Source organism: Hippocampus comes, unplaced genomic scaffold (genome assembly GCF_001891065.2).
Source record: "Hippocampus comes isolate QL1 unplaced genomic scaffold, H_comes_QL1_v1.1 scaffold174, whole genome shotgun sequence".
Classification (NCBI taxonomy): domain Eukaryota; kingdom Metazoa; phylum Chordata; class Actinopteri; order Syngnathiformes; family Syngnathidae; genus Hippocampus; species Hippocampus comes.
In genome coordinates this window covers 5,456,498-5,482,527 of record NW_017805983.1, presented here as the reverse complement: position 1 = coordinate 5,482,527, position 26,030 = coordinate 5,456,498, and the positions used below count along the sequence as shown (strand labels likewise).

At 41.8% G+C, this 26,030-nt stretch overlaps 1 protein-coding gene across 2 annotated transcripts in view; it reads left to right on the top strand.

Annotated features, from left to right (window-relative positions):
- The window catches only part of LOC109528741 (metabotropic glutamate receptor 4-like), a 129,361-nt gene that overhangs the window by 33,891 nt on the left and 69,440 nt on the right, over window positions 1-26,030 (top strand). For both annotated transcript variants that reach the window (XR_002170724.1, XM_019891699.1), the window contains exon 2: window positions 15,401-16,333. Coding sequence is in view for 1 of the 2 variants with exons in the window: in XM_019891699.1 (XP_019747258.1) it covers window positions 15,827-16,333 (507 nt within the window). In the remaining variant the exon portion in view is untranslated. The remainder of the gene's footprint in view (window positions 1-15,400; window positions 16,334-26,030) is intronic.

The window sequence follows — 26,030 nt, the reverse complement described above, 5'->3', positions numbered from 1 at the left end:
ATCTCTCTTAAGAGATGAATGGATGAAACGATTTTAGGGCTGGTAGAAAATGCGAAGTATTAGGCGAGCTGGTCGCTACATTTGTTTGTGTGGTCCACTTCCCTCGAAATAGAACATTAAACAGGGTAAAATGGAGGGAAAAATCCTCAGAAAAAAAATGGAAAAATACAAAATATGAAAAAAAAATGCTGAATAGGCATATCCGCAGGCGCCGAACTACGAATATGTATGTGTTAGGGTGGTTCTGTTTGTGACCAACAGGTGGCACTGTAAGGCTCCTCCTGCAGTGGCACACCTGTTGGTCATTGTTTAGTTCGTTAGTGTGTGGTTAAAAGGACTGCCTGCCCAACCAGTCGGTGTCGGATCATTGTGTGTCTCTGTGCACGTGTCATGTTTTATCTTCTGTCTTAGGTTTTTGCTACTTTGATTTCTTGTGGTTTTTCTGGACTTTATTTGAGCGAGTTTTTGAGTTAGTTTCTCTCATGTATTCCTGTTTACATTTTGTTCAATACATCTTGGTCAGCCACGCTGCTCCTCCCTGCTTTTTTGGCATCCTCCAACTCCCACCATGCAAAACGTGAAAGTATGAAGATAACTATAGTTTTCAGTTGTAATATCACTAATCACCACCAGATAGGGGACATGTCTTACTTGCACTTACACTGGGCCTTTTACTGCCCTATATTACTCTTGGAGTCGGCTTTGTTTTTGGGGGGGGGGGGGGTTGTTATTTTTTTGCGGATTTGGAATGCAGGACAAACTGTAACTTTTGTGCCATTCTTTTGTTGGATGCTTCAAACGCTTTAGTGTTGGTTTAGGATAGTGGATCTACAATACAGTACATGCATTGAACAATTTATGATCAAAAAATGAACTATATTAAGAGTATTACTTTGCATGTACAGTAATCCCTCGTTTATCGCGGGGGTCACGTTCCAAAAAGAACCAGTGATAAGTGAAATCCGTGAAGTAGGATTTATTTAAAAAAAAAAAAAAATGTGAGAGGGACAAAATTTAAAATGTGCACATACAGCACATTTGACAAAAAAGTTGTACTTGGTACTTGATCGTCAGCTTTATTTTTTACAGTTATGATAGTACAACACTGAACAATGTATACATTGCAGAGACGATTGCTCTAAGACTGCAAGGGAAGCTCAGCTTCCCCTAAAATGTCAAAAAGTAAGTGATCAAATACATGTGTGTATGTAGAATTGTCTGGACAGGTCATTGACTAAATATGCACTACAACGCGCTCAACTTTTGTTCCGAATCAGCTTCTGATTACTGGTTACGACGCGACTCTCTTCTCATTCATTCCCGCAGCTTCCCTGTGCTTTAAACTGTGTGGACGCTGAGCATCGACCGCGCGGACGCTGGGTGTCTAGAGAGTTCAGTGTAGGTTGTCCCAAGGCATTGAAATGAGACGAGTCATTGGATAAATGCTGGTTTTGTCCCGCCCATTGGACGCTCAGTGTCTCTGGGAGTCTATGGACAGTGGGTGTTTATCGGCTGGCGAGGAAGCTCAGCTTTTCTGCATGATGATTGGATGATCTGTCCGAGGCTGAATCTCTTTTTGATTGACAGCGAAATGAGCCAATCACCAATCTTATGGTGGAGGCATCCTTTTCATTTTTTTTGTAAAGGAACGGAGAGTAGAATTCACGTATAAATAAACGGACACATTTTATGATGTAGGCCGCAATTGAGCTTCCCCTCCTTGACAGACCAGCATCCGCCAAGTTAAATTTGGCAAGCTGTACAGAGACGAGGTGCCGAGACGGTTCACGTTGGTCAGTCCCTTAGCCAATCAGGATGCAGAACACAATTCACTGATTAAATAAAAAAAAGCATTAAACAAACTGCACTAAAAAAATCCGTGAAACAGCGAAGCCGCAGAAGGTGAACCGCGTTATAGCGAGGGACTACTGTATTCACATATTTTGTCGAGGTTTAGAATAGCATTTTTGTCATGCATCTGGTTCGGAAGTTTGTGGTCTTTTGTGGCCCCTGATGAGCGCTGATGAAAAATTGTCGACCCCTCCAGCATTTACCGTAAGTTGCTCATCCCCACTCCACAGCATTAGCGGACCAGCCAGGACACCTCAGGTTGTCACAATGCCAATTTATTTTAGTCATGTAATCATTGCCACAATTGTGCAGCACCGATGAAAAGCGTCACTAACACTTAAGAGTCGCCTCAAGCAGAGTAACAAACAGCTTAAAAGCATGTCTTCCGATGTGAAGACAAGGGAATTCAGCGGGATCCATGCTAAGTAGCTTTGCTCGACCGTGTCACAGCACAGCATGTAGAATGGCACAAAAGCCAACAAAAGCTTCCTCTTAGTCATTTGGAAGAACATCATGAGAATGCGGCAAGACACAAGAATGCGGAAAGAGACAAGACACTTCCCCGTGGTTGTCGTCATATGCATCTGAGCTCTTTACTCATATATCTTGTGGGACCTATAGAAAAACGGTTGATGGACAATGTTGGGTTCATTAGTTAATTGAGAACATCCATGCTTTCTATCGACATGTACTTTATTTTGATTGAAGTCAATTGTTGTGAATATTCTTATGGACATAGACTACCATAACAGTGATGATTAGAAACTGAAAACTGCCCGTAAAGACACCTGAAACAGTGATGGGCTCCTTTAAATCTGGAAAATGGGTTCTCCTAAGATTGAATAGGCATCATGCAGTGTTTTCTGTAATAGTCGTTGGGTGGTGCATGTCCAGAAGGCCCTTTCACACGGCACTAAGAACAGCATGCCATCAGATCAACCCATTCATTGTGCATGCATTGCCATGGCGCAACGGCCGAGTGTCGCGCCGCAGTGGCTGGCGGCGCACAAGGTGGGGGTGCTTGCAAAAGCTCCCAAAGTGAAAAATGTTCATTTCAAGTGCAGCTCATTGTGATGCCATTTTGCCATATCCAATAAGAGAGGCTTGGGCCAACTCTCTCCAACGGGCTGTCAAACTGTTTGTTGTTTCAGCTTCATCCCAACCTTTTACAAAGCATGACTTTAACTGAACCTGAGTGTATTCGGAAGCTGGAACCCAAAACCTTTGATGGACTACATGGAGAACTAAAGTCTCTCTGGTTATTTCTGGATAAGGAGTACATGACCCACCACATTGGGTGCCGGTCTATTCAATACATACTGACTGTGTATAAAATTGTATTTAAATAATTATGGGAGGTATTGTAGAAGAAACAAATGAAATAAAAATTGAAAAACACGTGTTTGAATTTCTCCATTGTGAGAAAAAGAAAGGTTTTCTTATTCTTTGTTTTTTAAATTTCCGTATTTTCCACACTATAAGGCGCTTCGGAGTATAAGACGCACCTTCAATGAAATGGCCTATTTTAAAACAGTTTTCGTATACAGGGCGCACCGCCTTACAAGGTACATATAATAGAAGCTACAATAGTGGCTGATGTTGTGTTATGCATCCACTAGATGGAGGGAATACAATACAATGCTGCTTTTTTTATGTAGCGCTTTCACAACCGCTGCAGCTGGAACAAAGCACTTAACAGAACATTTAAAATACTATGTCTGAGAAATCTGAATATTGATCCATCTATAAGGCGCATCAGATTATAAGGCGCACAGTCAGCTTTTGAGAAAATTTAATGCTTTTAGCTGTGCCTTATAGTGCGGAAAATATGGTAATGACGATTTATTTGAAGCTCCTCTTTGAAGAGCAAATTATTTAATCCTTTTGCTTTAAGACTTTATAGTAAAGGGCTTGGGCAACTTGCCTCAATTATTCCCGATTTTCAGCTGTAGCAGCTGGTTCAGGCCATCAAAAGCGACAATGGGTCTGCCAAATTTGGCTCGCCAATCCCATCCCATCCCACTCGCATAAGGCGGCATCGAAAGCCACGACTGATTGTATGCACCACCCACCATGATTCCAACTATTCAAAATATTGACTTGGCATGTTTTTGTCATGTCTGTCTGTTTTTTTTTGTTTTCAGCCCCAGGTGGAGTGAAAGACATTTCCCTCCAATTGGCGCACCTGTTCCCTCTCATCATTAGCCCTGTATTGAAGGACTCTGGCTTTTGCTACTCTGTCAGATTATTGACCTTGCTCGATGTTGTGCTTCAAGTGCTGTTTTCCAGGCTTCTCAAAAGGTTATATAGTCGCCCTCGTTATTCATAGATCCTAGTTTGTAAGTATTTTATTTTTTTCTTCTTGCCCTTGATCTTTGGCTTCGTGTTATATTGGCTTCTTGACATTTTGTTTGTTTATTCTCTGTGTTTCCTAGTACCGTGCCTTTTGCAAGCGCTTTAGTTTATGCGGTGTTTTTCCGAGCTTCTTGTGACCAGCGATTTCTGTTTGTACTTTGTCAGCACGCTTTTCTGTAAATAAATATTTTTGTTATCGCACGTTGAGCCTGCATTTCTCGAATCCAAAAACATTATTCGGTTCGGTGCAGAACCTAACAGTTTTCAACCTGCTTTCAAGGCCTTGATGTTGCTTCCTTGTCCCCCAAGGACAATGTTGACAGAACGACGGTGTTTTGCCCATCACCTACGCATAAGCTTTTGTCAATCATTTTATGCATTGGGCTGGTGACAATCAATCAACAAATCTCAGCATACAAGCTCCAGGCTCCTGTCTTCTATTTTCGATTCAGATATATCTGTTCCTGAAGTGAACAATCTGCCCCTCTCCCTGCCTGTGTAGAGGAATGTAGACAGGAAGTAAATGGCGGTGCTCTCATGATAAGAATCCCACTTTATCCATTCAAGCGTACCTCCGCAGTGAGACCCTCTTTGACAGGGTGGCGGGAATCAGTGGGATGCAGTATTCATAGCTCCTGCTTCCAGGAGTGCAGTTAAACCCCAGCTATACTTAGAAGCAGCGAGTGTGATTTGAAATATGTGATTCTTGACAAATGCCCTCCTATTGTCGCTGCAGGGGGAGGCAGCGTTGGGGCAATTGCTTTCTGTGACAAAACTATCTTATGTGCACACTCTGCAGTGGGCTGCGAGCTAGGTATTACTTGATGTTCCAACCTGAAAGAGGCCTCTGAGAGGGCTTCTTAGTGTGGGCTGCCTTGATTAGTTGTTTGGACTCAGCAGGTCTAGTTCTTGCCATCAAATTCGAAAGTAATTGTCGGCTTGCTTCACAGCTAATATAAAGAGGTCAGATGACTGAGCAGGCAAGACACCATTTGATGATGAGGAAGATGTTTGCACACAGTAATTTGAAGTCTCGATAATGTGGACAGTCACCATTTCCTTGTTTCCCACTCTTTAATTGAATCATATTTTTGATGCTTATTTAAAAAAATGTCTTCACTTTTTTCCTAGCACAAGTTTTTGAGGTACTTTTTTTCTTTTACCCTTAAAAGCTTGCACAACATGTATTTTACCATGCATGGTAATTTATTGCTGAAAAAAATCCACCTGTTGCTGAACCTTATCCTTAATTCAGGAACATTACTATATTACATATTGAATTATTATTATTCTATTATGATTGTTATGAAAACCTAAAATGCTCGAGAAAAAAACAATGGCAGATTCAGAATCAGTGAGAAAACATTTAACGAGAAATATCAGATTTTAAAAAATTGTCAAAATGTATTGACCAGTAGTCGCTGATGGTGTAGTGATACACTCACCTGACTCTTGTGCGGGCAGCGTGGGATCAGTTCCCACTCACTGACGATGTGAATGTGGGTGTGAATGGTTGTTCATCTCTATATGTGCCCTGTGACTGACTGGTGACCAGTCCAGGGTGTAGTCTGCCTTTTGCCCGAAGTCTGCTGGGATAGGTGACAGCACCCTCCTGCGACCCTCTTCAGGATAAGCGGTGTTGAAAATCGATGGATGGATGGGTGGATTGTGTTGACTAGTGTAATTTATAATTTAATGTTCGCTGAGTGCCATGATTTTTTTTGTTGAATGCACTACCATATTTTCCACACTATAAGGCGCACCTAAAAGCATTCCATTTTCTCAAAAGCAGACTGTGCACCTTATAATCCGATACGCCTCATATATGGATCAATATTCAGATTTCTTGGATGTAGTATTTTAAATGTTCTGTAAAGCGCTTAGTTACAGCTGCAGCAGTTGTGGAGGCTCTACATAAATACAGCTGTATTGTATTGTATTGTGTTCCCTTTAACGTAGCTCCATCCAATGGATTCATAGCGCAACAGCAGACATTATTGTACCTTCAATGCGCCTTGTAATGCGGTGCGCCCTATATATGAAAACAGTTTTAAAATAGGCCGTTCAATGAAGGTGCGCCTTATACTCCGAAGCGCCTTATAATGCGGAAAATACGGTAATCTAAAAATATATCCAATATACTGTACCTTTCGAGCAAATAATATTGATCTAGTCTGTTTAATCATTTGTAATATATATTTAAACGACTAGAGTACATTACATGGGCGGCCCGGTCGTCCAGTGGTTAGCACGTCGACTTCGCAGTGCAGAGGTACCGGGTTCAACTCCGGCCCCGGCCTCCCTGTGTGGAGTTTGCATGTTCTCCCCGCGCCTGCATGGGTTTTCTCCGGGTACTCCGGTTTCCTCCCACATTCCGAAAACATGCATGGCAGGCTGATTGAACACTCTAAATTGTCCCTCGGTGTGAGTGTGGGCGTGGATGGTTGTTTGTCTCTGTGTGCCCTGCGATTGGCTGGCAACCGATTCAGGGTGTCCCCCGCCTACTGCCCGAAGACAGCTGGGATAGGCTCCAGCGCCCCCCGCGACCCTAGGATAAAGCGGTTTGGATAATGAATGAATGAATGAATGAGTATATTACATCAGCATAGCAACCTAGTGGGTAGCATGTCTACCTCGGTTCTGAAGTGGGTTCAAGTCTTGGCTCAGGCCTTTTTATTTTTTAATGAAAAATGATGATGTTGTCTTCGTGCTTGTGTGGGATTTTTCCTCCCACATTCCATAAACATGGATGGTAGGTTAATTGAAGACTGCATAATTTGCCCATAGTGCTGAATGTGAGTGTGAATGGTGATTTATCAATGCTCAGCTCACAAGGACAAGTGGAGTAGAAAATGGATGGATGGATGGATGCAACATGACAGAGATGAATGACACAGTAATAGACCGATTTTAAGAATTCAGCTCCATCCATTTTAATGGTTGTCCATAGTGGGGCTTGTTGAGAACTAACTTTATGGACCCTATTTTCATGCCTAGCGTAAAAGCATGGTTAGAATGGTCGTGGCATTGTCCAGAAGAACACAGCCAACTTGTTTCCCAGCCAGTTGAAAGTGGCTCTCCTCATCCCCTTAAAACTGAGTGCCGGGGAGGCGCACGATTTACATGGCGGAAACATAAACTGACTCGCTAAATTCCGTGCAGGAGATTTTGATGTGCACAAAGTACAGTTGAACCTCGTTTCAACGTGCCCCGTTTACAACTTTTCCACAGCTGTAACATTCACATTTCAAAGTCCCGATTTAATGTCATTCATTTTCCATTTGCCTACAACGAATACCTTTATGACATAAACTTCTTTGTAACGACCAGATTTTCCCCACAAAATAGTGAAAGGGTCTTTGTTACAACAAACCATGTGAAGCTAACTGCCACTGTCACCTTGCTTATGAACAAAATGTACAGCGCGAGATTCCCCCCCGCCCTCCTCCCATTGCTTAGCAACGCTACTAATCTACTCGCACATTGTTGTACTTCCGGAGGCACGGCATGGTCCTGAGCACATGATCTGAAAACGTGTGATAAACAGAAACAAATCTTGTTGTCTGAGAAGGCTGAAATTTTCTCTCACTTCTGAAGGGGAGTCTCCCAGATGAAGCTCAGCCGAGACTACGAATTGACAAAGTCAACGATTTCGCCACTCATCTGTAGTGGCAAACAAAACCATGGCAGAGTTCGAGGCCAGCAGATTGAAAGATGATCGTAAACGGCTTCAGAGCGCAGCACATCCTCAATTGATGACAGTTAGCTTCGTCGGCGGCACTGACAGTTGCCTATGGCGGGTAACATTTGCAGATTGAATGTTTGCAGAGGAACGCTACAGGTGTTTGTTTCATGTCTTCTGAAATCATTTTTTCATCATATACACGTATTTGGAATTCACATGTTTGTACTGTATTATACATCATAGTTGGCGGCCATTTTATTGTACATACCGTATAACATACAGATTCGTTATTCCCCTCAAGATACGTTGTAATGAGGTTCAACTGCACATTTATGAGGATCTGCTGGATCTCCACTTGCGGATGTAAAGTTGGCCCCTGTGAAGTCGGCACTTGAAGACTGCCTTCCATCCCTGATCGTGTGTTCTTGTGTGACAAGCCCCACCTACCATGTGTATGCCATGGCTTTCGGGGTTAGGGTGGGGGAGATTTTGTCAAAACGAAAGTTAATACGCGCGACTTTTTACTCTACTTCCGAGCACTCGTGCTGTTTCCGAAAATAGAGCCCGTGGAGTTCTGGTCTATGTGATGCTATTCTTATTAACAATTAGCACCAATATGACTTTGAAACTATTGTTCTATGGGTTACTTTAGTACATACTTTTGCCTTAACATGCATGTCTTGGAAACCTGTCTCCCCGACTGCTGTCAAGATGCACACTAAGAAGAAAAAACATGGCTTCACGAAGGCATCCCATGAATTTAACGCTGAATATTGAGTGCAACGAATCAGCTTACTTATGAGGGGGATCCGATGATGTGCCTGACAACTAGAATAAAGAGACCGTATTTCCATATTTTACAAATAGAGCTTGGGATGTGAGTGTATGCTTTGTGAGGAGCAGTGGGACTCTACAGTCTGATCATGAATGGCAAACATCTCAGCGAATCACAAATGTCACTTACAGCCTAATATGTGACACTTTTGCCTTTTAGGCTCCCGTGCTTGGCCTTTCTCTGAATTTTTGAGATGTTTTTGTGTGCTACATGCTTGTAAACACACACACACACACACACACACACACACACACACACACACACACACACACACACACACACACACACACACACTTTTTAAAAATCATCTTTAGTTTTGAAATGTATACTGTCATGAATAAGAAATTGAGTATAGGACAGTCCATAGCTGCCTTCCACACCTTGGTTGCATTCATTGCGCACATGCTGTGATTGACTTTTAGGTTATGCTTGGGAATAATTATGATTGTCCATACGAGCATATGGGCAGGAAAGATGGTTCAAAATGGTGTCCTGGCGATCATAATCTGCGTAAGAAACAATGAATCGCTGCAACTCGGCATGTGGCCAACATTTCATTTCTCAGAATGGCGTTTTTACCAATAAACTTTGACGAGTGTCCCATTCTTTATTGTCCCCATTAAATGAGTTCACCGCCCAGCTTGCCGCGGGCTGCAACACTGACTGTTTGTTAATGGAATCTGCATTTTGCATGAAGAAAACCTTAACGGCTGAATAAGAATCAGTCGCATCTCTGGCTCTGGTAGAGCGCACTCAATGAACAGTGTCCCAAAGACGTAAGACGACAGTGGAGGTGCGGAGAGGTGGGGGTTGTGTCTGGTGTCACTTATTGATGCACACTACCGAGTCCAGAGTCACAACGCATGTAATGAAACGAGCTGCCTTGAAACGATCCATTGGTTTGCAGCACTTTTCTATGCCCTCTGGCTGCTTCTTTTCATCTGCACTACCTTGATTCTGACTCATCTGTGGCCCTGAGTCATATGTTGACTTAACTGCATTTTTGATACATGTATGACGAAGCTCATCATGTGGGTTGAAATGTCTCTGTGATTTACCCACAGCGCTGCACTGTCTTTCATTTACAGTTGCAGAGATGCGTTGCTCCTCTCCGTCTGCTTGGCACGTCTATTGTCTGAAAACAATAGTCAGTTTGATGTGGGTAATTATTAAACTCATGTCGCTTTAAACGGAAACTGTCATGGACAAAGAAAGCAGAGAAATGTTGCATCCTGTCGTAGGTGGCAAATGAACGGTTGCATATTTGGACAGCAAAGAGGCTGCATTTTTGTTTTCACATGGTGGTGAATGTCAATAACATGTAATGCAGTGCGCAACATAATGGGATAGAGGCTCTCCTGATGTCTCCCCATGTTCTGAGCGGACGGGAAATCAATTATTCATTTTAAAGCTTTCAACTTGAAGACAGTATGTGAAGTTGTCACAGAGGACTTATGGATCCCCGTTGGAACTGAGCACATTTGTTGGATGGAAACATTTTGTCTCTGAGAGTCCTTTTTTTGGAGGGGGGGTATATTATTTTTCAGATGTATCTGACGTTTATAAAACCATAAAAATATATTTTTAAAATGCTGCTGAGAATGGTATTGCTGTGAGCACAAAGCTGACCTTGTTTAAGCATTTACATCCGTGAAATGTACCTATTTCGACAGGGCAGAGCTACAGGGTGGCCGGAGGTGGCCAATTAAGGCTCCCCCTTGTCATGCTGTGACCACCACCACCCTGGCCACTCCCAAACCTCAGGGATTTTTTTTATGTCTGTGATCTTTTTGCCACTCTGCAATATTCTTAAAACCCTTACAGTTTTTTTAAATCAACTGTACAGTTCAAGAATAAATGTACAATTTATCTGATTGCAAACTGTAAAATAATCTCTTTGAAGTCAGGAACACTCACATTCTTACAATCAACGTTTATCAAAATCATTATTTTCACACCATAGCAAGCAAACAACGGGTTGAGAAGTCATTGTTGATAATGCCATTCAGTCATGATTTCATGAAATACAACGCATACATAAACCAATCTTGCACACACACACTTAGACTTATACATGCAGGAACAAACCTAACTAAAAAAACAACATTTAGAATTGCCAAGAATTAAGAGACTTTTGTGTAACTGTGCTTTTTAGATATGATTTTTATGAATGAGCCACTGGTCGTAGTATGCAAAATGGCGTCGACCATCTGTGGTAATTGATCATTGTCTGTTAGCTAGCAAAACTGTGCATGAGAATCTGAGATAGAAAACAAAAGCAAAGCCACTGCAAAGAAAATGGCATTACTAAGCAGCAAAATGTTACTTTTTATTTCGATTTGTTCCTGCAAGAGTGGTGATGACCATTGTTCTGGATATGTTTGTGTTTTATTTCATGAAACCCCGCCTGTGGAAGGTATGATAAAGATTGACGGACACGCGCACGGCCACCCCTCACTGTAGTGTTGTCTCCGTATGGCTCCGCCCCCTGACTGTTAGCGGATTTTCATGTGGTTCTGTCTTTAAATGTAATCATCATGTTGAGTGAACGTTTCCCATGTTCATGATCAGGCTGGAAGTGCTTCAACTACATTTTTTTTCTGCAGCATGACACAATGAGGGAATCACTTTTGACTTGGAAATCAAAACAAAACAAGAGCGCCAGGGTAGCTAATTGTTCTGCAGGGTTTCCTCGCAGCTGTCTGGCATGTGGAGGCTTGCACAGTTATTCTTGCCTGCTGCTTGGCGACTTGCCAAAGACACATTCAAAATGTAGAATCACTCGCATCAAACTTTAATCATTTGGCAGAGCAGAGATTTCTACTTTTCCTCACTTTTGAAGGCCTTCCTACATTGTTTTTTTGCCCCCCCCTTCCCAAAATATGAAGTTCTTCTGACCCCAAAGGCTCTTGAAAAAATAACCATCAAGGCAAACAAGCGGACACATTATACAAAACATAACATGTATTATCAAGCTGCTTGTGGCAGGAGACGGTGGTTGTATGCTGAAGTTACTGCGCCTGCCTCTGCAGACAGCTGATGCTTATCTGCACATTCACCCCCCGCCCCCCAAAAGCACCCCACCTCCACCTGGGACCTGTGACCAAACAGCTGTTCAAACAGCCAGTTTGCATGCTGAGTTTCACCGAGTGAGGACAGCGACAGCTAAGATTCCATCACTGGGATGTCCAGACACATTTCTTGAGACTGCAAAAGGATTATTTCGCATTCAAAACATTTTTTCGCCTGCTTTAATTGCGCAAATTTGAATAAGATGTTCCTCATCTGTTTTCTACTCTTTTTTTCCGGGTGTGATATGTGACATCCCGCCCCCCTCCCCCATGTGACCCAGACAGAGAAATAACCTTTTAAATGAGAAATAATGTATTTTAAACCTCTATCTCCCTAAAGTAAGAGCCCGTTGGGGAATCTTTTATCTTACCTTCTCATACAAGGGTCTTTGCAAAGATAGCTAGTTAATTGTGGCTAAAAGGCAGGTGCCCCTCCACAGATATTCCATTGATATGGTAAAAGCTTACTTTAAACTCGTTTCCAAAGAGACCAGTGCCACGCGCTCACCCTTCCCTCCTCCATCCGATGGAGGCTTTTCCTCAGAACAAGGTGTTTTCCAGCGAGTGCTCAGCCCTCATCCATTATGGATGCTGCGTTTTGGAGGGAGGATCTGTGCAGATTATATAAATATCTCTTTTTCGTTCCTAGCAGGATGGGAACGGTGTTAGTGTACTGGGCATCTATATTATGCTATGTTGATGTCAAAGAAAGAGATGTGATGCAGACGCTACAAGACCAAAAAGCTGTCTCGAATTCATGTAAATCTCTTAAGAACCTCCTCGTAATGAAGATGCTTCCGCATGAACTCAAAATTGAGGGCAACATTATTTTGAAGCGGGTCATAAATGCATCTGTTGATATAAGTGAAAAAGCGATCACAGCTGCAGGCGTTTCTGATCCCAAAAGAATTTGTGGTCTTGCAGGCTGTGCCACAGTAGGAGACTGTGTTTACTTATACAGGATCAGAATGGAGTGCGAGAGCCTCACGGATACTGATGGGGGTGAGATGGTCAGATCAAGAAGAAGAGGACTGAAGGACTCTCCTGCTGTGTGCTTATCAACAACTGTATTGGTTTAGCACTGAGCAACAAGTTTCCACACAGCTGATGAGGTGACAAATGGAACAGGCCAGACCTTGTGACGATACCGATGCAAAGAGCGGATGCATCATAAATGAAGAAAAATTCTATTTATCCATTTGGCACGTCCTTGATCTGGTGAAGGGTCACCGAAGGCTTGGACTTGATCATAGCTCACTTATTTTGGACTGATAACCAATAACTGAGTTTCCCCGCAGTAATGTGTTCACATGACACTAGAGAACATCAAATTATTGACTGAAAGTGAATTTTCAAGATGAATGCGATACAATGTACAATAGAATAAATCGTTATTTATGTGCCATTTTTACAACAGCTGCAGCTGTAACAAAAATGCAACCAAGTCTGGTTCAAATCGTGCCAAATGGTCTTTCTCATAGTCTGGCTGTTGATGCCGTTCGACTCATTGCAACATGTACACAAAAATTGGAACAGACTGGAATTTGACGACCTAGACATGTTTGTATTTATATTGCACTTAATTGAACTGTGTTTTCTTTTCTCTTCTTTCTACCCACAATCTTGCTGCTGAAGGCTGTAAATTTCCCCAGTGTGGGACAAATAAAGGATATCTAATCTAATCTAATCTAGACATGCTTCATATGTTATCACCATCGTTTTAGATCTGGAAAAATAGTGCATAAAGCCATTAGGCCAGGAAATGCATGTTAAATTCGGGAAAAAAATTGGTGCCTTCTTCTTTGGTACAACACATGAGTCAGCTCCAACCATTGACTTATATATTACGGACTAAATATTGGCCCGTTCAAGGCTGAAAACAGAGGGCAGCCATCTTATGTTGCCACCATTACTGACCACGTCTGTTTGTTTTTCACTGAAAACACTGTTATCAGGGCAGATTAAAGGAACACAGCTTCAAAATATGCTTTTCGGCATTCGATTAGTCTAAAACAAGTGCAAATAGCAATGGCATCTGAGTCCCTGAAAAAATGTTCACGTATCAAAGTAATGACATAACCTGCACGCTGCCACATTGGACATTTTGGACTGCTTTACATGATCACTGTGACGTATGGTGTGCTGTACACGAATCATTAGACATTGACACACATGGTTTGGGACTTGTTTGCTGGTCTATTGTGCAATAAAATACCTTATGGCGTCGTCAAGTATTCCCATAATTTAGAGAGCACTCCTAACTGTCAGGTTTCATGATCTTCCTTGGCGAAAGAAAAGAAAAGAGACATTTACAGCGCAATGACTGATAATGCATCCAGCCTGCAAGCCTATAATTACACTTCTTTGACAACTCTACATCCAAAAACCAATACTGATTGTCATAAAAAATTATGGGCACAAGTGTAGGCATATGATAATCATTCTCTGAAAATATTAGAAAGAGGCTGGCGATATTTTTTATTCAATTGACACCGTAAGGTTGCCCATCCTTAGTTGCCTCATAGAGTGACAATACTATGTTACTTATTGAACAAAAAACATGACCTATTGTCACCAAAATCTATGTGGATATTGCTATAAATAGAAAAATCATAGTCTGAAAAATATTAAAATGAAACTCGCACTATTTTGGATGATATTAATAAAAGCGTTGCATATGCATATTAATGCACACGGATGTGAAGTGATCCAAAATGTCCAATATGGCAGCCTACACTGTATGTTCATGATTTTGATATTTCATTGGCTGCAACCTATTGTCATGGAAGATGCCATTGATATTTGCACACTGTAAATACACTAAGTGAATGCTGGAAAAATAATTTTGATCAGTTTGTTCCTTTAAAATTCATCTACTTGGATAAAATCTCAATTCATGTCTAAAGTTCAGCCATGACAATTGCATGATTAAAATGCTCGTACAGTAAACATACTGGCAGGCAGAAATTCACACAAATTTACCTTTGTGAAACTAACATGTTTTTGTACTGCGGAGCATCATAGTTATTGGATAGAACCCACACAATCACAGGAAGAAGATGTAGAAGATGCAGGCCCAATACAAGATTCCCGCAGAGAGCAATCTAGATGTGAGACATCGCCAACCGCTGTTGCACTCCGCAAGATCATTAAAAAAAAACAAAAAAAAAAACAATTTTCTATCATCTGAATTTAGTCAAATGTTTCTTAACCTTTTGACGCATGTATGACAGAGGATTCACAATAGCAGAACACTAAGCGGAAGGATCCCAGACAGCAGCACATCTGTTCTGCTCATAGTAAAAAGATACCATTCATCGCGGGGCTTTAAATAATGGTCAAGGAATGAATACCATAGGAAACATCTCCAGTGCTGATCTAGAATTTGACAATGTTGAAAATAGATGTGGATTAAAAGATGAAATGCATGGCCTTGCTTTACAAGTCAGACTGGTACAGTTTGTTTGACAGGAGGAAGAATTTGTGGTGGATTCCAAAAGAAATATTGTGAAGTGCTTGGAAGCATCCCTACAAGAAACACATTTCCTTCAATTTCCCTTTATCTCTGAATGTGGCTAAGACGCTTTTCCTCTTACTCCACAGGCACTTTCTGTGCAGCCCACCGGGCCCTCTTGTGAATTTCTGCCCACCTGAAGGACGGTGAGAAGGCCAGAAGCTCCAAAGTGATTTTCCACAAGCACAGAAGAAAGGCGAACTTATTCTGCTTTGTTTTTGCTCAAGCCGTCTAAGAATGCTCTTTGCAGTTTCAGTCTCAGCTCTTACTTCACCGTTGAGGTTGTACACGTAGCAACTGCATTTAACTGCAGAAACATTGAAAGAGTGAAGAAGAGTAAGACCCAACAAAACTGAACCGGGATAATTAGTGAAGTTTTGTCCCACTTGGAAAGCATGAGAAGAGACGCTTGAAGATGACTGTGGTCTCAAAAAATTGTGACTAGCCTTTTGCATGTGTGGTCACCTCTTTTATGGTAAAAGGACTACAATTGGATGCCGATTTAGCCCTTCAAAATGAGCCAGCAAGGCGCCTTTGGCTGGTGCTGCTGGCTGTCGCTTCTTGCTTGTTGTGTCTTAATCTCTCGGGCGGCCAAACCCAGAATGCCTGGCCACACACACCTCAACTCAATACGCATTGATGGGGACATATCTCTGGGTGGGCTTTTTCCAGTCCACGCAAGAGGAAATGATGGCAAAGCCTGTGGTGAGCTCAAGAAGGAGAAGGGGATCCACAGGTTGGAGGCCATGCTGTTCGCTCTGGACCGCATCAATAATGACAATGAGCTGCTGCCAAACATTACTCTGGGCGCTCGTATCTTGGACACCTGCTCCCGTGACACTCATGCTCTGGAGCAGTCGCTGACATTTGTGCAGGCGCTGATTGAGAAGGACTCAACCGATGTCAAGTGTCTCAGCGGAGGGCCACCCATCATCACGAAACCGGAGCGAGTGGTCGGAGTGATCGGCGCATCTGCTAGCTCGGTGTCAATCATGGTGGCCAATATACTGCGTCTCTTTAAGGTGAGTCCTTCCACAGCGCACATCACACCACTGCTTCTTCGGCATCTTCAAAATGATCTTATTTCCGCAAACCAATAGCTGAGCAGTTTAAATCTCGTGCATTTTCTAACAGCCTTAAGATATCTGGCGCTGAAGCTGTGTTCAATAGAATGGAACAGAATAAATAAATCCCAAATGACATGACAGCCGAATGGTTGTTAACATCCATTATACTTATCCGAGGGTCAAAATAATTTTTATCTTTGCGGAGCAATTTTGCGAATCAAGGATTTCATTTGAGGAACAACTTTGTAATTTTGCAGAGGTTTTTTCTTTTTTCTTTTCTTTTCTTTTTTTTGCATGCTAATCCCAGGGACTTGAAGGAAAGGTTTACAATAAGACGATGACAATATTGTGAATTCCCAATTCTTTTTGTTTTCTGAAATTCACATCGTGTGTAACAGCAAACTGTGTGTTGTTGTCTCGAAACAAAGCTACATTAATTTCAATAAATAAATGTAATATATAGTGTCATATAATTAATGAGAATATTTATTGTCCGAAAGTCAAAATCAAAACTCAAGACTCTTTTGTGAAAAACAAACAATATTTTATACCTGTGTATATTATTTATTTATTCATTCATTCAATTTCTGAACCTCTTTTTAACATATTTTTAATCTTAAAAGCCACTCCTCCTGGCTGATGTGCAGTGTAGAGTAAATCATTCCCGTTACCGTTTCTGTGTAGTGGGTAGACTATCTCTCTAAGTCCAAACACTTGCTATCTTGTCATTCAAAATTGGATTTCCGCCGCTTTAAGGCGGTTCCGGCTAGAAGTAGACTCGATCATCCCAAGCACTTAATTTTGGTTTTAAACGCATTAGCCGTCAGTGTCAGTCTTTCGTTTGTCAATTAGCACGGCTTCTCCGTCTTTCTTTGTCATTGCTTTGTGAGAACGATACTTGTCGGATGTGTAGTTTATTTGCCGCCACGGAGATGATAATTACTAACTCAGGAGCAAGTCCGCAACATGTTTGGCCACTAAAATGTACAGCGAAATATATACAATTGATCTGCGTATCTGTGGATGTGGCTGTGTACAGAATGCTGACGGATTCAAACTCAAAATGTTAAATAGTAGTCAGTACACAGCCGCCATCCTTTAGAGTGACTGATTAACCCTAAATGAAGTTAATTTGTTCTTAGAGCGTGTTCTTGAACTTCCCAAAGAGAGTTTTCAATTGGCATTTGATTACTAATCACTCAGGAAGGGTACACATTCATTTCCAAGGCATTAGCTACACAGTACCATGTGAATTGGAGAAAATATGACACCACAGTGGCATTGCTGAAGTCATGGAACCGTCTTGCGAGGCTGTGAAGCCGACGTGACATGACTGGGTGAGAGAGGTAAGGCGGAGAGATGGCAGCCCCAATACAATTTGCAGAACACACGCACACACAAACATGGGGCAATTTCATAATTTGGGGCTGTTTTTCATTTTCATCTTGGCAGGAAACCTTTGATCTATCGCTTGACGCATTGGCCAACCCAAAGAATGCTTCCCAATAATAATCTTTGCCCAGAAGAAGATTAACTTTGGAATGGCCCCACCAAGTCAAGATATTCCTTGCTGATAGACTGAACGAGTTGTGTAATAAAATCAAAAGGTGCTTCAACCCACCTTTAAGGGCGGCGTATTTATGCAACCACGTTTTTTTTTAAATCCCCCCCACCTATAAACCATTCCAATTTGTTTTTCAATGTTATTGTTCACATTATAGATAATAATGGTGTCCTTGTTCTCATTTTCTACATCCTAAAAACCTGACATTTGAACAAGGTTGTGGAGACTTTTTATTTCCACCATGTGCTGTTCTCATGACGCCGTATATTGGCTCTGAAAGCCTTAAGACAAGATATTTTTCCTTTCTCCACGTTACCGACAGGAGAGTGCTTGTAGCATCGGCCTTTTTACACCTCATTTACTCTGTTGCAACTTTTCCAACAGAAATTTATTTCATTAATGCCAGTAAGACCCACCGCGAGCCAGGCTACCAGGCTGGTTCGTTTTCAGGGTTGTGCTACATCTTCACAAATTTAACTGGTTGCTGGAAGGAATTTGCCGGGGTCTTGCTGCGTGTTCCAATCTCAATGCGAACAAACTACCTTAACTTACATCTTTTAAAAGGTCACTGAGCTGCATTGTGAGCCCCGGCTGCACAAGACAGCGTGTTCTTGGGAACAATGGATTTGATTAGAGTAGACGCCAAACCGTGCACTATAGACTGATAGTGTTCAGGAATTATTCACCCATCAACAGATCACTGAAGAAGGCCTAATAAATGTGAAGAGTTATTTGCAGTGTACTGTATATGACGGCAGCTCACACGATGGTCGCTGAATAGTAGACAGCATACACATGCAAATCAGACGAATGAACTCGCAAATCGCAAAGCTGTGCCTAAATGGCTCATACAAATACAGCTACACCAGACGCAAAATTTTGATCATCTCGAATGTTTATTTGCTGGGCATGATGAACAAAACCTGCAAAATGGCGCAAACCAAAAAGAAGTGTGTGACAATACCAACCACAGCTACTGCATGCAACGATTGCTGCATAAAGCAGTGCATGGCCAGCACGCTGCTTTTTTATTTCTCAGAGGACTTTTACATTTGCATGTGCATGTACCTTAAATGTGTGTTGGACAACAATGCTGTACTGGCACACAGATGACAATTTTGATACGTATATGCATATGTGCATTTTCATTAAAACAAATCATATAAAAGTGTGGCTCAGCAGCTGTGGGAACGTAGTGTACATTAATTTTCCACGACCATATTTTAGCTACACCTAAAAGTGATTCGGGGGTGGTGGGGTGAAATAGCGCTGTCAGGTGGAAAGCCGTGTGCCCAAGAATGGCCAATCTCATATTTTTTTTTCCAAAATCAATACATACATTCCGGTCCTCCGGCTGGAGCCTTTATTCATTGTTTGATGCTTCAGTGTCCTTGGGTGACTTGAGAAGCTCGATATACATCTAATTTATTATTCTTCCGAAAGAAAAACTGATCGAGCATGAGAAAAACTGAAGGTAAGCTGCTGATTTCCTGATTCTCTTACAAGTGAACCATAAAGAGGCTTATTGTTGTGACATTTTCAGAGGTCGAAGTGGGCACGAGTAGAGTTGTCCACATACATTTTGGTGAGGAGGTTTTGGAACAATGATAAGCGATGTACTTTCAGTGACTTACATTTGTTGTGTCTACCTATTCTGTTGACGTCACACAAAGATATGGCGGTTGGAAGGAGGGTTGGGTGTATCCATATTACAGATGAAAATGTATTGATTTCTACAAAACAAATTGATATAATTAAAAATTCAAATTTAAGTTTCATTTTAATGATAAAAATTCTTTTTCTGCATGAGAAAAATGGGCCATCCTGGCCAAATACAACCTTCAACATATCCTATTCTCTGAATGAGCAGAGTATAAAAGTCAGCAAGACCGGACAGGAACCACTCTGCTGGCATTACCTGCACTTTTTTTGAAAGAATATTGCCCAACAAGTAAACTTGAGGTTGCACTCTTACACAGCGTGGCTGATTCATCTGGTTTCAGCTTTTTTGCTCTCCACCATTATAGTTACATAAAACCATAATTAGCACTCCTCTCAGTGCTCCCCACTTCCCGCTAATGATTTGAAAAGTAAGACTCCGCATCTTTCAGCATATTCCCCGTGCTGATAAGTGAGCCTGAAGCACTCTTATTTATTATTGCCGTCTGATCCTATGTTAGGACAGTATGGATTTTTGCAATATGTGACGATCCATATTCTCCTCCAATTCTGTCAATCATAGCATTTTGCTGAACCCAGTTGAACTGATGTGCTCAATTTAAAAATCACATGGCTACGTATCCTAAGGTTTTATGAATGATGCATTTTGCAACGTATTGTTATGGAAGTATCCCTTCAATAATTTTATTCCAATGAAAGGTTGGAGGAAGATGCCATTTTATTCACTGCTATAGTTAAAAGCTAAAATATACAAGCAGGTAAATCACATCACTGAAAGCCTTAATCGCACAGATGGACGACAGATTATTGACTTATAAATTCTGTGAAGCTCCTTTCACACTTAATTAAACAAGCAACACGACTAATAAATAGATATTCTTGTTTTTTTCTTCAAAAGCCTATATTTTATATGAAATGTATTTGCTGCGCTTGAAAACAAGAGCAGTACATCACTAATGTGACATCACGGTAGTTAACGAACGGACAGCGACAATCTCCTACAATGTTGCAGCCATAGCGTATTTTTGTTAGCTCGTTTGGTGCCTTGTTTGAACTGCTTTATCATTCATTTTTCTTTGTTCACACTCAAAGAGCACAAGTATGAAGGCAATCTAACTTAATGGAGTGCTCCAACCTACTTCCTTTGAGTAGTCCTTCTGGAGCTGATTGCCATATCCATGCGGGAATCATTTATATGTCCACTGTAATTGGCTTCATTTTTTTCTTTCTATTCTTGGTCTTTTCTTTATATTTCCCGCGATCTCCGAGCGGCTGACTGCAAAGTGTTTTCTCAGCACGCTCGAGTAGGCAGGTGTCCGTCCTGGTAGGATATAGAAATTTTTGCTATATTGTTCTGTAATTGATGCCAAGTGATTGGGCTTGAAAGCTCCTTCATTGAAGCTCTGATTATGCCAATTTGAACATTTATGCACCATGTAGTTAGACTGTTCGTATTTTTTCACCTACTCAAGTCTTTTGGGGAGGACTGCTTTTGAACTTGAGTTATGGTATTGAAAAGTAGCAATTCTCACCTGAGTATTACGGACACGGCATGAGGCATATGGCATCAGCAGTCACAAGACAAGGCAGTATTTCGGGTGTTGACGTTGACTTGCTGAGACAAAGAGAAAGGGGGTGGTGGTGGTGGTGAAGGAGGGCTCTACGTGTGTAGCCTCCACACAGAAGCTTTGTAAATAATGCACAAAACGACACAGTCAGTGTGCACAAGTCCTTCCTGTGTGTCGGCTTGGCACTGCGGAGACACGAGGGAGAAAGATGGAGAGGTTCTCTCACCACAGAGAAACGGGGTTAACTTTCCTCTTCTGCTGTCTGCGAAGTACCGTCTGCCTCTCTCATCCTTCCTTACAGGCACACAGAGAGTTAGAGGGCATGAGGCACGAAGACCCCCCCCCCCCCCACACACACACACACACACGCGCGCGCGCACACACACACACCGATTTCATCCTTGCATTTCACTGTGTTGAGACCAGACTCTTATTGGATTACCCTGTCAGCCTACACTAAAAGCTTTAGAGGAGCTCAAAAATGTGCATACACCTGCTCGAAATGCACGCTTATGAATTCATCAGACCCTGGAGGCCAAATGCGATCTCCATTAGGCATTTAAATGATTTATGTGAAGTTTGCTGCACTTCTACACGGACGACATTGATTGAGAAAGTTAATGTGTTCCAATGTAACTGCTTAACATATCTTCCAAAGACATACATGGTCGAGGAACAATCTAAATTTTCCCATGGTGTGATTGTGAGCGCGAATGGTTGTTTGCCTGTGTGTGCCCTGCGATTTGGCAGGGTGTTCCCTGCAATGACGGCTGGGATAGGATCCAGCACGCTCGTGACCCTTGTGAGGATGAGCTGCTCAGATTATGGAAGGATGGGCAGCAATATCGGTATTTACCCTATTTTCATTACTAACATACAAACAATTTCCACAGTTAGTGCAAACCATTTCCCTCCTGACAGAAGAGTACGCTTTGACTAAAATATTAACATTTTTATTCTTACTCTTTCAAAATGAAGCTGTCGCTTTGTGCTACAGTTTACTCGTAACAGAACCATGTTTCTGAGAACAGGAACATTTGCAGCTTATACTCTCTCATCTTCAGCAATGATGTTTGATCATCTGTTCACACAAGAACTCCCTGAAGATTTTTAAATCTTCAGCCCGACCGGAGCTGCTTGGTTTGAAACTAACATCTCAGTCACTGACAAAGGCAAATAAGTCATTTAACTTTTACATGTTTAAAATGATATCACCTCTTTTTTTCTTCAACAGTCTTTAATTTAGATTTGAGGAATAATATTTTATATATGATGTTCTACAACCGTGATTAAGAATGAGGAGTTCAAGAAATAAAAGGAAAGAGCAATATATGCATTTTTAAACACAATGCATTTTATCAGAGACGGACTAAAAGTGTTGATTTAAACAATTGTAGCACTTCAGTCTGATCTATGACTCAATTTTGGTAGACTGGCACCCGTGCAAGTCAAGTCCAGTGTTTTTGGCGCCATGCCGCACCTCTCTGGGCATTCCAGTACACGAAGTTGCCTCGCCCCCAACTCATCCGATGGTTTGGTCACAGCACTTGGCGTAAATATGGGCTCATCAACATTTTTGTGCCGGGGTGATGTTCTAGTTCGGCGCGTCTGTTAATTTGGTCGACGCACCACACCTCACTGGGCGTTCCTGCCACGCCCCCTATAGTGCATCTGCAAATTGTGGTTGTCAATTTTTTCATTCATAAATATGACACCAGCATGGCGCAATACCTTTGAATAATTGCAGAAATCAATTCATTGAATGAATTATAAATATTAACATCTTAAAAATATTACATACATACAACCTCATTCACATCGGAAGACCTTACAGTTTACGTGTCAGTGTCATGCACCGGACCCGGGCGGGTCTATTTCTGATTCCCCATTGTCAAACACGGCATACTGAGGTGTACTGCGTCTCAGACCGCTACGATTTTTATGAAAATGAGGGATGCCACTAGGATTGGCCCGGAAAAGACACTCACTTGTATCTATGCAATGCCTAGGAAAAAAAAAACAAAAGAAAGAAAACTCTACCATAGTGCACAATTAGACTGCGGTAGCATCTTTGCAATGTACAGTGTGGCCAAAGATCCTTTTTCAAAGTTCAGTCCATTTAAAGCATGCTAACATGCTATCGTTTATTGACACAGCCCATTGCTTAAAACCCTGAATCCAAAGCCAATAAACCACATACACAAAGTATTTTGGTCCTCCAAACAGCATTAACTTGGACGCAAAGAAAATAAGCAAACAACAAGGAAATGGTCTCATCATTTTTCAGACCAGGCTAGGACGTTGCCCTTCAGCTTGCCTTTTTCCAGCTGAACACGCCAATTCCACGAAGCTGTGCATCTCTTCGATTGTACAAGAGCTGCTTTTCGGTGAGAATTTACTCAGATCCAAGTGTATTAAGATAAGATAAGATAAGATAAGATAAGAAAACCTTTATTAGTCTCGCAATGGAGAAATTCCCAATTCACAGCAGCAAAGTTATGAAAGGAAGAAGTAGAACAACAAAATATAGGAGCTGCTGGAAAGGCAGCCACTCTCGCGGCGCCATTTTGAAGTCAAAATAACAAAAATAACACAACACAACACATAGGACACAAGACAGTCGTGCAATCTTCACCACTTTTCTGCATACACTTTGTTGTCTGAAGCAGTTATTATTGCTGCCAAAGGAAGCATGGCCATTTTCCCCAGCGAAGCTTTCTAAGAATCATACCTTTTAATATTACTCTTGCTCCAGTTCACCCATTTGCACTTAAAGTTTTGGAATCCCTCTGCAAGCGATGAGAGCTACTGCTGGTAATCAGCAAGCACAATCACAATAAGCACCAGCTCTACTCTGGCACCTTCTCTTGTTCATTTTTAAATTCTCATAGAAATTAGTTTCATCTGTTTAATTAGTGTGCAGTGTCAGGTCTACAGAGGGAATGTTGGCGAGGGGGACTTTTTTTTAAAATGCATGATTTCATTCTGCTGAGTATTGCTGTGAAAATAAGAAGGCCAAGAACCTCAACACGGGATTTCTTGCTGTCAGTTTACCGCATTGGCTGCCATTTGGCGTCTACATGTGGCACTCCACTCCAACACATCTTTAAAAGTTTCAAAGAACGAAAAAACTATTTCTAGTGAACAAAATCCAGCAAACAGAAGCAGTGCCATCTCATCCTTGAAAACGGCGTGGGATGAAAGGCTTAGGGAGCTGTTGAACCTGCGAGATCTTAACATCAGCCCACCATCCATCATCCTGCTGCCATCCCAGGCTGCGGTGCCTCAGATTGAGTCGACTTGAACAAAGAAAGAAATCACAAAGCCTTCAGCAACTCAAACACGTTTAATCAAGAGTAATCAATAGTTCCATGACAGCTGCCTTATTGATCGTGAGAAGGGCGGCAATTCCAATTGTATTCATTTCATTTTGTAATACTTGAGCTGTCAAAGTGACAGTGTCATCTGATCAAAGATGAACATAGAGTGGAGTTTACCATGGTTAATGAAGAATTTAATATCAGTAGTTTCAGCTCTCTGTCAAAAGGGAAGGCAACAGGGAATGCTGTCATCGCAAAAGAACAGAATCATCATGGGACCACGTCAATGTTTTGCTCCTCGTTAGTTTACAAAAGATTGGCTTCACCTACAACGGGGATGTTTGCTTGCAACCGAGCGAACAAAATCAGTTGCCATTAAGCCTCCCTGTACATTGAAGCTCGGTGATAGAGTGCATCTTGTCATACATCTTGCAGTGGCCTCTGCATCCAGAGCCGTGTAAAAATACACACTCCAATGATTATTATTCTCTTATGATGAGATGTTATCTTCATCATAAAGCGACACATTTGCTGCCAAATGTGTGTGGGGGTGGGAGTGGGGGGATTAGGGTTAAATTAGCCATTGGGTGGCATCATGTAAGTGCCATTTCTTTGCGTTGCATTGTGGGAGACTCCAGTAGACTCTGATAACACCACAAAAAGTCACTCCATCTGCTGCTTGTCACTTTTTTTTTAAATAGCAACATCGACATCTGCTCACTTTGTCGCCCTCTTGTCATAATGGTTTTGAACCCACCTTCCACTAAACTGAGCGATTGTTTGAATTCTTTGTCCTTGGTGTATTTTGATACATTCATGTCAGACACCTTTCAAGCTACGTGAGAACAGCTTTAAATTTTGAAACCACAGGGTATCAGACGGCCGGATTTGATCTTGGACCTCAACTATGCCAGCCATGTCATGTGGGACGAGAATCAATAGAACAGACAAACACGAAACATTTCAGAAAGATCATTCGCTTCAATCAATAGCAATGTGAAGACATTGTGCCGACAAGAAAGATCTTTGGGGGCTCTGGAGTAAGCATGTTTTGTGATTTTATTTATTTCTTTTTGATCATTATTCAGCCGCAACGCTGAGGTTGTACAACAACACAGTTTTAAAACTTTCATCAAGTCCGCTTATTGTTTTATATATATATTGGCGGCTGGATAGCTCAGTTGGTAAGGCATCGGTTTGGCGTACGGGAGACGGTGGTTCGAATCCCGCCTGGGGCAAAAATGAGCACATAACACCATCCAGTGTGGGTCCTTGGGCAAGATCCTTCACGCTATGCCTACCTCATACAATGATGAGAGACAATAAAATGAATGACATGCCGGCTCAGACGTCGCCCGGCCAAACAAGGTCTGCGTCAGGTGCTGGGGAACCAGAGCACCTTGATGAAAAATGGGCTACTGGAAAAAAGCGGAGATGAACGAGATGCGATAACATGGCTCTGTTGGAATGCTACTACTCAAGCAACCCTAGTCAGAGGGGTTACATGCAGAGAATGCGGG